This window comes from Ruditapes philippinarum, unplaced genomic scaffold (genome assembly GCF_026571515.1).
Source record: "Ruditapes philippinarum isolate M1 unplaced genomic scaffold, ASM2657151v2 ctg26_1_1_1_1, whole genome shotgun sequence".
In the NCBI taxonomy this organism is placed as follows: domain Eukaryota; kingdom Metazoa; phylum Mollusca; class Bivalvia; order Venerida; family Veneridae; genus Ruditapes; species Ruditapes philippinarum.
Window position 1 is genome coordinate 71,831 of NW_026865626.1, and position 13,165 is coordinate 84,995.

Sequence of the window (13,165 nt, forward strand, 5' to 3'; positions counted from 1 at the left end):
GACATTAAAAAAACATCTGATTATATATTATATTTCTGTAAAAAGAGTGTTCCCTCGGAATCATTAATCGCAACAAAATTCTATGAAAATTCAGAATCGGTTTGATTTAAGCAACTTTAAAAATCGTACATTAATAAATTATATTTCTGTAACAAAAATTCTAAAGTAGGGTGATCCTTCGGAATAATAAGTCACAACAATATTACACGAAAATTCAGACTCGGTTTGATTGAGGATAATTATGCAAATAAAAATATTCCATACATATAGACAAAACAAGATAATTTGCTCGGGAAAAACAAATCAAACATACAAAACAAACAGGCTATACAAAGACATAGACGTTTTAAATCAAAACTACGAGAAAAGCTGTCCAACAACGCAACCGAATTGATAAATATTTTCTGCACGAGACACCCTGCTTTTTCCGCTTTTCCCGCTTGCTGGTTGTTGTAATTGTATCATAGCAACAGACTGAAAAATCATAAAAGCTACATTTAAACGAAATCTTTGTTAACCAATAGTGCAAACTTTTCAATGACCTCATAGTAATTTTGCTAAGACATTTCATAAGTATTGTTAACCAAAATTAGAATTACCTTATACTCTTACTTAATATTTTCCCATAACATTTGATATTGGGTTGATGCGACTAGTAAAATAATAATTCTTATATGGCCCGAAATGTATGCTTATTTCACAACTTATGAAATGTAACTTATAAATATTCAGCGTTTGCATAATGTGATCTACCAGTATAATCCTTATTTGATCCAATCTTATCAATGTAGCCTCCAGTACTCAATTTAGCATCGTTTTGTTTTTATTTTCCTATTAAAAGTAAATCATCGAGTTACCATAATGATTGTTCTCTGTCTAGCCTCGTTTTCGTGTTAAAAAAATAATTGGCATCAAATCCTTATTTAGTCCGGAGTTTCTTCCACTTACTCTACTTTCCGCAGTAAATGTAGGCAAGGAACAGGACTCTTTGGTGAGTAACAAAGTTTTCTCAAATGTCAAAAATTGTCAATGTGGAATTGTTGCCGGAAGACATTATTGAGTACAATACAAATTCTATTAGAACCCCTTATTTGAATTTACTAACGCCTCCCCAATACAGGTTTGGCAGCTTTGTACTTGTTAAAAGAAATTCATTGTTCTAAACATTACATTGTATAATAACCTAATATTATCAAATGTCTTTCATTGTGACCTAAGAAGTATAAAAAATACGTATCTTTTTGTGTATAACGGTCACCGTTTTAACTATATGTTTAAAGTATGTTCATAAATAAAAAATTGAAGTTACTAACGGGTTGTTTTGGTTCAATTTACTCATGTGATAGAATACGAGTGTACTCGACTATAGCAAATGTATCTACGCTCGCCAGAAGCATATTTCATAACATTTTAAGGTTGACCTGGATTCATTGAAGTTTGAATCAAATGACAACTTATTTCATATCATATATTTACTATAGATTTATATTGATTACGTTAACCATATAAGTTAAAAATATTGCATGTGTCATAAAAGCTACATGCAAAATTTAATGTGCATTATATACAACTTACGTTGGTCAGAAAGTTTAAGCGAAGCAATATCGTGCTCGTTGTAATCTTTTTTAAGGCTAGGTCATTAGAATGTAAGCATCTCAAACACTCAGCTAACTGGTATGCTACACAAAGCTTCTCCCATTGTGTCATTGTTCCTTCTTGCAAGTAATCACGAAGTAAAATAAAACGTGTCCCACGTTTCAGCCTCCTTGCCATAAAGTACGGTAATGTGTCAAGAACTGCCGCCGTGGCGATTTCTGCAAAACGAAAATATTCGCTATTGTTCTTCGCTATTTTTTCTTCTGCTTATTTTTTTCCATTAACTGAAAATTTTTCTTAGTAACCTAAGCCGTATTTCATACTCACGTTTTTGTAGATACCTTGAGATTTATGTATAGAGTGCAGTGCGTAAGCGCGGATTTGATTTAAAACCATCTTTGGGTATATTCAATTAATTTTCAGACGCGAAGATAACGAAAATAATGAAACATACATTTACTTTGACGAAAAAACACGGATGTTATTTTGTAGTGATTTTTTTTAAATGGCTCAAATAACAAAACCCCTCATTCTAGAAAATAATGCATGATATTAATAAAATCTGTTAAATATTCCTTTGAATAATTTCAAATCTGTGAATTATGTTATCGAAAAGATAAAATAACAAGAAATATTCTGTTTAGATAAGGTTGTATTAAAATATTCACCCTATATGCGTCGTTTTATTTTATGAAAGAACGTTTTGTCTATTGACGGGCCTAATCTAAATAGCGGGTCTATATATAGAAAATATACAAAGAAGTACTATAAATGGTATTATATCAATTCATAGGATGCATTATGTATGTTTTTTATAACTTACATCACATATGTTCAATTAATTGCCTCCTATATTTACGAAACATATTTTGTCTGGTAGATAATCTTACTGGTAAAAAGTACAGATTGCAGCTCTTTTCTAGCCCGATATATACAGATTGGTAAATAAAAGGGAAAAAAAGTATTAAAAAATGAAGACAGTGAACGGAAACATCTCTCTCGTGATTCGTTTGATGGCTACACTAAAATAATCGATTCTTTTGTCCGATAGATGGTTTGAATCCAATATATATATTTTTCTCAAATAATGTCATATATCTCTTTAGAATCTTATTAACATGTTTGTAACACATGCGATAATTCATATTTGTTGTTGCTGTTTTCATTTTATGAAATATACATATATCTTATTGATTTCATGTAGCATTTTTACCTTTTCCTAAATCGACACGTACTTGTTCGTCTACATCAGGATTCAATTTCTAAAATATGAAAAACATTTTGACATTTATGTTTTAAATAGCAAATACATTTTCTAATCTTAAACATATTCATCTAAAGATCAATAAAACCGGTAAGAACCCCGCGAGGAATATTCAATTATGTCATTGTGGAAGACGTGAATGAACTTTTAAGTTCTTAGTTTGTCTGTATCGTAGTAATATGTTAAGTTTCCCTCCCTTATAAGTAAATTATGTTTATACAACAGATAATTAAAAGATCCAATTTTCTCAGGATGAATATGTATAAGTAATGTTTCCACTGTTTTCTATTTTAAGTAAAGTTGGTGGAAAAGTTTCAAGTATTTTAAAGGTGATAACAGGAAACAGTTTTTAGGGACGGTTAGTCAGACAGACAGACAAGGCAATTTTGGAAGCTACCTTGTTGAAACTAGAATATAACATTTTTAAAAGCAGAATTCTTAAACTTAAGAAGAGATAACTCTTGAAATAAAGATGCTAGACTTATTAACCTTGTCATACATGATGTGACTGATGACAAGGAATAATTATCTTAAGCCGTTTATAGAAACAAAGAAGAAACGTAAAAGATGTAAATATTTGTAAATATATATCATTTAAAGAAGCAAATAAGTAAAATAAACAAACATTGAAATTATAGTTCAAAATGAAAATAGTCATGGAACCCAGGTGCTAGACTTTTAAATGTATATATAAGAGGGATGTTCGAAATGTATTTCTTATTTCTATCTGGAGACTTCAAATTTCAAGTTGGCTTAAAAGTGTTCATTTCAGGCCCTCGAAGTACTTCCCGTGGCTAGAAATGCAAAGTTTCAGCCGATGTATCAACTTCTTGAAGGCGTCACGGTACGCTAATTTGGGCACAGTAATAAGGTACTGATAAATGGCAGATCCAAGTGCCTGTCGGGACTTGTATTTCCGCCCAGCAAGGAAGGATTTCAATTTCGGAAACAAAAAAAAATCTCATGGGGCAAGGTTTGGAGAATAAGGGGGGTGAGGCAAAACTTTTTCTTTTTTCAAAAACGCCAAAACTATTGCGGAGGTGTAAGCGGGGGCATTGTCATGTAGAAGACGGATATGCTTAAAACCAGTAACAGGGCGTCGTTTCTTATCGCTTTCCCTCATGAGCATATTGTGAAAAATGGCCGTTTCCATTGAAAAGCCTCCTGTTACAAGTTCAAACTGCTATAAAACTATGAAAAATGCTTCAATACTAATCAAACTTGGAACACATGTTGACTGGACCATTGCCTTTGTAACGACACGCTCAGTCCTAAATTTCCTGTTACCATGGCAACGGAGGGACATCTCGAAATTGCCAAAAATCACTATTTTACCACGATTTTTCCATCAAAATTTATTTCAAAGTGCTGCAACTTTTCAAGGGATTGAGATAGAGTCAAAGGCTTTTCAGCGTTGGTTACACGTTTCCTCATGATCGACCTGGGGTCATTTTAGCCTCTCACAACTCCAAAATTTTCTTGGCGAGAAGGGGGAATACCGCCCCCCTTCAAACCCCCTAAACTTCTGGCAACCCCCCTGATGTATCTTTTGGAAGGGGGCCGCGCCGAAAAAGTGCTCACTTTTTTTAGCAACATTTCTAAAACGAAAAAATGTGTTTGGGTCCCAAATAGGACATTTTTTCACTATTTGAGGCCTAAAAGAGGGGAAGGGGGTCGAAAGTGCGTTGTATCGCGTATATATGAGGTAAAGGGTTAAAATACTTTTTCAGTTTCTTAAGTACTACGCCTTTGTAGTATTTCTCAGTGATACTTTTGCCCTTTTTCACCGGCACTTTTATTGCGACTCCTTCACCAGAGAAGAAAATTGCATACAAAACCTTCTTTGCACTCATAGACCGTTTGGCAATTATTGGGCGTTGTTGTGTTTAGTGGCCCAGATTTTGTTGCTAACTTTTCTGACGGGCTAAAAATAATGGACCCAAGTTTCATCACCTGTGACGACATTGGCAAACTGTTTTTTTTGGGTCATATTTTGGAAACATTTGGAGCAGCTTTTTAGCCACCTTAACCCGTTGCCTCTTTTGCTCATCGGTCAACAGATGTGGCACCCATCTAGCAGAAATCTTTCTGACTTTCAAAAGCTTCTTTAAAATTAAGTGAACCGTTGATAGTGATATGCCTACCTTTCGTGCAATATCACGAACTGTAATTCTGGCATCTCCTTCAATAATATCCTTTATTTTGGAAACGATTTCGTTACGAGATGCAGATTTTGGCCTACCTGATTGTGGTGCATTTTTGACTCTACACCAGACTCAAATGTCTTTTTCCATCGTCTAACTGTGTCATAAGACACACAAGAAGACCCATAAGCAGTAGAAAGTTCAGTCATCAACTGCTTCAAAGAGCAACCCGGTTTTGAGGAAGCTTTGATGTAAGACCGTATTTCATCTTTTATGCCGACGCTTCTACCGACCATTTTTACTAACGTACAGTGGCTGCGTGTATTTAAATGGCGAATTGTATGTCTTACACTTAACATGTACATTTATACACCGTTGTGAAGGTTTTGAATTACCCGATCGATACAGGTATGTATTGGTTTTTATCGTGTCCCACGTGAATCACGAGATAGAGGACAATAAGCAATTCTTTTCGAACAGCCCTCGTATAGAATAAATAAGGAAAATTTTAGATTTTAGGGGAGATACTTCTGGAAATATAGACGCTTTATAAATCTCGTCTTTTTATGATATGGGAGTTAAATGTGAATCCTTTAAGAAGTGAAGAAGCTACAGCGAAAAATAATTAGTTCATCAAAAATTCTTAGTTTAAGGAAAGGACATAGTTCTGCAGTAATTGGTAAGCCAGCGTATTGAAACGTCCGACACATTATGTGAGTGATAATACGAAACACAAAATATGAAGTTTGAAAAAGATACCGTAAGAAATCAAGAAGAAATAGTTAATATTATTCAAGACATCATGACGTGGTTGCGGACGCTAGGCGAGTACAGCAGCTCTCAAATTACTCTGAATAGCCGAGCTCAAAATGACATGCATAATCTCCATACTGACATCTATCCATATTTTAAGTTTATAAATTTTACAATAGTTTCAGTACGTTTTGAGTTATCACAAATATTTTTTATTTGCCATATTTTAAGCACATATGATGCCATAGCAATCATTTTTTTCAGCATAGGAAGCAGAACCACCAGGCTACCCTCTATCCATATTTCAAGTTTCATAAAACTTTTTCAGTGCATTTTGCTTATCATGGGTTCTAGTTATTGTGAACGGTGGCCGGACGACGAACCTCATGTCCCCTCCGGTTAAATCTGATAAGGACTTAAATGTTTATTTAGTTGAAACATTTTTGTAAACTTGTATTGAAATTAGTTTATTACAAATAATGATGTAATTATAATTGAGACAGGGGCCATCAACGATGACATGTATCGTGATAGCCAATCGCACGTTGCAGCTACTGTATAGCAGGAGACCCAAAAATCATTAACAGGACAAAAAACGTTTCTATTCAAGGGCTATAACTCAGCTGAAAATCATTCAAGCGATATACTTGATTATTATGCACAGGTACTTGATCTAACAATCGATCCTGTAAAGGTTCATCGAAATTGCATAAATGGTTTAAGAGGGGTAGTCCTGGCAAACCTTATAAACACCCTTTTCATTCAAGGGCCGTAACTGGACCAAAAATCATTCAAGCGGAAAACCCCGTGTAATATGCGTAAGTACTTGACCTACCAATTAATCTTGCACAGTTCCATTGAAATTGCTTAGTTGTATAAGAAATGTAGTCCCGACATACTTTAAAAAATAAAAAAATAATTGAAGGAACATAACTACAACAATTGCATTGAACCATAAAAAGAATGATATGCACAACTAGACGGGTAGTCCAGACAAGTTTTATGACGGACGGACAGACCGACAGACAACAGAGAAGTAATTCCTATATGTCGCATCTACTTCGTAAAGGCGACACAAAAAAATTATCGTTACCATGTTGCCAAAAATTGTTGAAAATGTGTACAGAAACGGGTTCATAGCCGAATTAATTGGTAAAATAAGAATAGCTGTCCACGCATACACATCTGCTGGTACGTACTTGTCTCTTAAGGCCATCATTCCTGGAATTAAAAAAAATACGTACAACAAAGCCTCCAATGTTGATCCGAGAAATAATTGGCCTCGGTTTTTATCAATCTAAAGGTAATGGATGATTCACATGGGCAAATCTTGACTTCACATTCATGATTTACATAACATTTTCTGCCTCTTTGCCCACGTTATTTTAGATTCAAGGATCAGGATCCAAACTATAAACTGTGTTATTATGCTTATAAAATTAATATTCATTATAACTTAGTAAAACTGGAATTTGAAATAGCATATTATGCAGTTTTATTATAAAATACATGTAGTTAAAACTTAAATGATAAAAGTTGATCCGACTATTGATCTGGATCACAAAATTGATCCTTCAATATCATCCCGAAGTAGGTTGGACTTTTTTGGAAAAACAATATATTAAACCTTATTTATATTCCCTCATACGATCAATATTAATTTCATAGAACACTGAAAATAAAACCTCGATCATTTAGTCCTGGTCCAGATTTTCTTAGAAATCACGGGGCTAGGTTCTCAAATTAAAGAAATTTGTGTTCTGGTATAGATTTAAACTAATAGACGAATTATGTTGGTAACAAATGCTCAGACATCATTAACAAAATACATTACCCATACATCCGATTGGAAACCAACACAAGAAATCGGTCAAAACAAGCAGGAGGAGATTTCTTGCAACCGTCAAATCGTTTGTTCTTGCCACGTTCATTCGCCGTTTTTGCTTTGACTGTTTCTTAATCTCAAAGAAGATCAATAGTTGGCCTAATGCAATAAGTAAAAACAGGATAAAGTTAAGTCCAATGAAAATAACGACAGAATACTGCCAGCCCGGTGTCTTTTCGCGTGTCAGTGGTAATGCAAGACAAACCGGAGACCTTCCGTAGAAAGCCGTCCCAAAATAATCAATCCCAGACAGCGGTATAAAAGCAATGATACTTGCAAACAACCAAGATACTGCTACTGTAACTGAAGCAGAAAATGGTTTGAATCTTAATGTTCCAAGAGGAAATTTGATGACAAGTATTCTGTCAATAGTAATGAAGCATATTAGCACGACACTCATTTCTGATGATATTGTAGACAACACGCCTGCAATCATACACCACGTGCTTTTTCTCCAGTAATCATCAACTTCAATGTATCTAAAAAATAAGGGAAACAAGCCTTTGTGATATTAACAAACACCCCCTTAGGCGAAAAATATGAAAGACAAGTTTACTTTGAATTAAGATGATGTCCAAAGTCTTTGTTTCCGGCGTCTTCGAAAATATATTCCGGGATTGTTTTTGCTTACTTACATCGATTAATATGTTGATTAGCAAGTAATTTACAAGTAGTGATCGAAAGGATGTTTACACATTGACTGGCGTCGAGTCAATCTTGCTTATAAAAAAGATAAACTAAAAGAAATTAAAATGTGCTTTATGAATACCTATTTCTAAACATTTTGTCTGCTACTGCGATTATCAACAAGTAAATGCCCATCAACAAATCTGCAGCTGATAAATTCGTCACAAATATCCCATAGCCTAGTTTGAGTCTTTTACTGTCGAATACTACGCGGTAAAGCATTGACAGAATATTTCCAACAATAGATAAAATACAAATCGTCCAAAGAAGCGCTTGTAACGTGGTATTCCTCATCAAATCTTCGCAGGACGAAAATTCGTCTTTATGTGGTAAGCAGTTCTCTTCCAATAAATCTACTGGTTTGATACAGCATAATCTAAACGATGGAGTTTGTAAGGATTTAATATTTTTAATCCCAACAAATAGATCTCTGTTAAACTCTTTTATAGGATTTTTATTCACATTTAAGAATTCGACGCTTAAATTATCAAAAGCAAAGGCGCTTATTGATTCAATGTCATTCTCCGATAGATCAAGATTTTGGACATTTAATCCTGAAAATGTTTGAGCATGTAACGCCTTCAATTTTGCCTTGTTAATTTCCAATATTGATATTGTCAAACCGATAAAACTGTACGACTCAATTGTTGCAAGTTTCTTGTTTCCATGCAATTCAAGTGTTTTTAAAAAATTCAAATCAAGAAATGCTCTTGTTTGAATCAAAGAAATGTCATTATTACTTAAGTCCAGGTGAAAAATGTTACGAGCAAGCTTAAATGTTTCACTTCTTATCAAATTTATCTTGCTGTTTGAAGCAAAAAGCACTGCTAGGTAGGGCAGGGAACTTTCCAGTGTTAAGGCATTGTACTCAAAATGGGCATTGCTGATGTCAGATTTACGTGTCAAGAAAGGTAAATAAGCTATCACATTGTGGGGAGACCGCGGACATGAAACACTGTAACCCAGGCAAGTACAATCAAACGGACAAACAAAATTGCAAAACTGTTCATCATCTCGATGTGGACAATCATATTTTCCATCACAAAATTTTGAAAATGGAAGACAAACTCGACTGAGACTGCATCTGTACTCATTTTTACACAATTTCCCTGAAACTATGAAAAAAATAACTGTCATATTTTAAGAAGCTTCATTAATATCTGAAATGCAAACTGGTTCAGACTATGAAATATAAAATTGATAAACTGTAAAAACTAGTATACAAAGGCAGCATGCCCATAAGTATATAGCAATACGATTACTTATAAAACATAACAATGGCATACTATAAGAATGATATTCAAGTGATTAGTCTTTTTCAAAGTAAATTCTACTTCATTATAACATTACACCTGATATATAATATACATAATACGTTAGAGGACATGGGCATCGTTGGCCGGTACAAATTGTTTTTTAATGAAATTTTTGAAAAAAAACATCGCTTAATTCTTAACTATCCAAACATTTTTAGTTTCAAATAATTCTCTCAATTTAAGTTTCAAAAATATTTTCCATAGGCCTTTGTCTAATATCCTGGTACAGAAGACATTAAATTCATTCTCTAGAGCGTTGCATAGTTTTTATTTTCTTTGAGGTAAATAATATTTTACGTGGTTTATGCCATCTACCTGTTGCTTCTTTTTCTAGGTCTTGTTTATGCTTTGGTTTACTTAAATTATGTCTAAACATGGCTTATTTCTTAACATTAAAATTGTCTTATGTCCTTGCTCTTTTCTAATTAAGCAAAGTAATAAAACATTAGCATACAGTCTTTGTAACTACATCTTAAACACGTTTTTGTTTCCAAATCTTTGAATAGCCACACAGGATAAAAACCTTAATAGTCTATCAAATGTATAAAGTTATTTTCCAATGAAATCTTATGCAAGTTACTCGTAATAAGGGCAATTGAATAAACCATTAAAGAATACACAGGCATTTCTTTGGAGCAAAGAATAATTTTGAATTACCAGTACAATTTCCCCGTAATATGTCTGGTCCAATTGTTCGAAATAATCCCATGCTTCGCACTCGTATTTCTGAAATGCTGCCGTGATTAATTTTCATCGGATATTGTTCAGATGCGTCAATGACAATTTTCCACGAACGGTTAAATGAACTGGAAAAGCCTGGAAAAGGTGTTTCCTTCAAAGGCAAAGATCGAGTCTCCACCCAAATAAGCTCTCGATACACATCTGTCGCGTTTAAAGCTGCAAGTATGTTTTCGTTGCAGGACTCTTCATGTTTAGTACAGTTCACTCTTGACCGGGTAAGAATAGTATCATAAATATATGCATCAAATTCCCGTTCATTGTCTCCATTCTAATAAACAGAAGACAGTCAAATATTTCATAGTACCTCTGCTGTGTTGACATTTTCAAACCACGAACAAAATTATTAAATACGATTTAAAAGCATCCCGTAGATTATATACTTTTTCAAGCTTTGTCTTAAATGCGATTTATTATTTATAAATGCTGCGATTATCTTAAATAGTTTAACATTTTCATATATTTTAAAATTTGTTGTTTTTATGTCTATGGTGCCGACTCCAAGCAAATGAATTTCGATATTACAACAAAACAAAACTTAAAAGCAAAAGTTTCAAAAAAATTCTTCCTCATTTCTTGAAATTTACAGTAATATAACTTGCATAAATTGTTTTGTCGGAATGTTTGACATTTATGTGGGTTATAATTAGGTAGATTTTTTGCTACATTTCATATCTTTTGTCAGTAATTCGAAACCAGATGTTTAGTCGACAACTTTATGTCACTTTCAAAGGCAAAACAGTCGGTTTGAATTCATATGCATAGAAATTTTAAGATTTGTTCAGTTGCTTCTGGTGGTTTAAAATAGTGATTTATAATGAATCGTTATCTGATGATCAAAATAGTATTAAATGTTTAAAATGAAAATTTACTGAATGAAAGTTAAGGTACAAATCCAGGGCGCCCAAACAAAATAGAGATGGACAAAAGGGTAGAGCAAGGAAGGGTCATAACATTTGCTTCCACAATTAACGATTTAATTAGGAAAAAAAGGAAATCATTATGGGTACCTGAAAGATTTATTTATCTAATTGAATGCAGATACGTGAATAACAAGGATAAGATTGCAGAAAATTCAGGGGTAAAGTTAAAATATTGGGCATGAAATCATGAATAATTGGAATTCAGTCGAGCACTGCCTTAGAACTGCCAGTCGTTAAACCACAAACTACAGACTTTAACTGGAATATGGGTATAGTTTTTATAGCGGACAGAACAATAAAAAAAGATTATAATTAAAATACGATGTTTGGTTTTACTCCTGCTAACTTCAATTACTATCGACTTTGATTGGTTATTAAAACAGTACATTCGACCGATGCTCCGTAATCAATTAACATTTCAATATATGTAAGAGTCTGTACAATGTTGCAGTTTTATTCACATCATTTGACGTGTGCATCATAATTATGACGAAAAAGTCTATGTGACCTTACCAGTTTTTAAGATGCAAAGGCTACTTTGACAGTAAAATATAATATTTTCTGTTTTGTTTTTAGAAAGGGTTTTATACTAATATTTTATTATTTACCTTTCTTGGTAACTTTTGGAACAACACTAACTTGCTATTCCATACATTTGCAAGATTTTGTAATGAAAATATTTCCATACTTCCCACGATATCATTGTAATCAATTCCAGCAATGATTCGTGTACTTGTAATCGATTTACACACTGAAATTCACAAGATATGAATATTGCTAAACAAATGATTTAGTAAGAAAATAACGATTCTATTCTCTTTTGTTTTTGTTGTCGTTGTTGAAGATGGCTATGTTGCTGTTTTGAATTTGTTGTTCGAATTTTCTTACAGGTGGCAGATTATTAAAGCATTATAGAGACCATAAATGAACTTATATTATACTGTTAAACTTATGCCGTCTACATGTGATTTGAAGATGATGGAAGAAACAGAAAGTGAAAACTCGGGTAAGATAATAAACGTTGACAAAAACATGATTGAGATTAATAAAATCTTAAATGCAGCAATATTGCAATGACTTTTATTTCACTTAGATCAATCTGCTAGCATGCTACAATCGAATGACTCATTGAATCTCTTACATTGGCATTCTGTTTCGTCTTCGTTTCCGTTACAATGTTTTATACCATCACATACAAACTTCTTAGGGATACAATAACTCTCTGGGCATTTAAAAAATCCAGGTCCACAAACAAACGATTCTGAAGTGAAAATGGATAAAATGTTTACTTTTGAAATATTACAGCAGAATAGATTAATAGAGTATAGGTATGAAGAAAGTCAAAAATCATAAGCGGTACTCGAATATTAAGTTACTGTCAACACCCATATCATCGGTCCATGCAGATTTCAACATTTAGCATGATTTCCATTTTGAAAGAAAACAATGAATATGAACAGAAAAGAATTTTCTTTAACAAGAGGGTCATGATGGCCCTAGATTGCACATCTGACCCATCGAACTCATCCGAACAATTACATAGACAAGTATTTTAGTTTTTTACCCAGGTGACCCATATTCGAACTTGATCTTGAAATCATCAAAACAAACTTTCAGACCAATGTCTAGGATACTTGGATCAAAATAGTAGCCACTAGAATGTAAACAAAATTTTTCTATTTTAGCTCCGGTGACCTAGTTTTTTATGCGAGATGACCCATGTTCGTTCTCATCCAAGCATTTACATAGACAAGCATCCTGACCAAGTTTGATGATAATTGAGTCAAAAATGTGACCACTAGAGTGTTAACAAGGTTTTTTTTTCATATTTTGGCGGTGTGATCTTGTTTTTCATCCGA

At 33.4% G+C, this 13,165-nt stretch overlaps 1 protein-coding gene and 1 long non-coding RNA gene across 2 annotated transcripts in view; both read right to left on the reverse strand.

Moving 5' to 3' along the window:
- Positions 1-245: 245 nt before the first annotated feature.
- On the reverse strand, positions 246-2,944 carry LOC132729799 (uncharacterized). The gene is made up of 3 exons (XR_009625672.1): positions 2,810-2,944; positions 1,576-1,814; positions 246-474 (listed from the first exon to the last, which is right to left on the reverse strand). It is a non-coding gene; the product is annotated as an uncharacterized LOC132729799 (long non-coding RNA).
- A 7,308-nt stretch (positions 2,945-10,252) lies between these two features.
- LOC132729815 (uncharacterized) overlaps positions 10,253-13,165 on the reverse strand; it is a 34,904-nt gene continuing 31,991 nt past the window's right edge. The window contains exons 18-20 of the mRNA XM_060715643.1: positions 12,448-12,567; positions 11,915-12,057; positions 10,253-10,654 (exon numbers count right to left, since the gene is read on the reverse strand). Coding sequence (XP_060571626.1) covers positions 10,253-10,654; positions 11,915-12,057; positions 12,448-12,567 — 665 coding nt within the window. The remainder of the gene's footprint in view (positions 10,655-11,914; positions 12,058-12,447; positions 12,568-13,165) is intronic.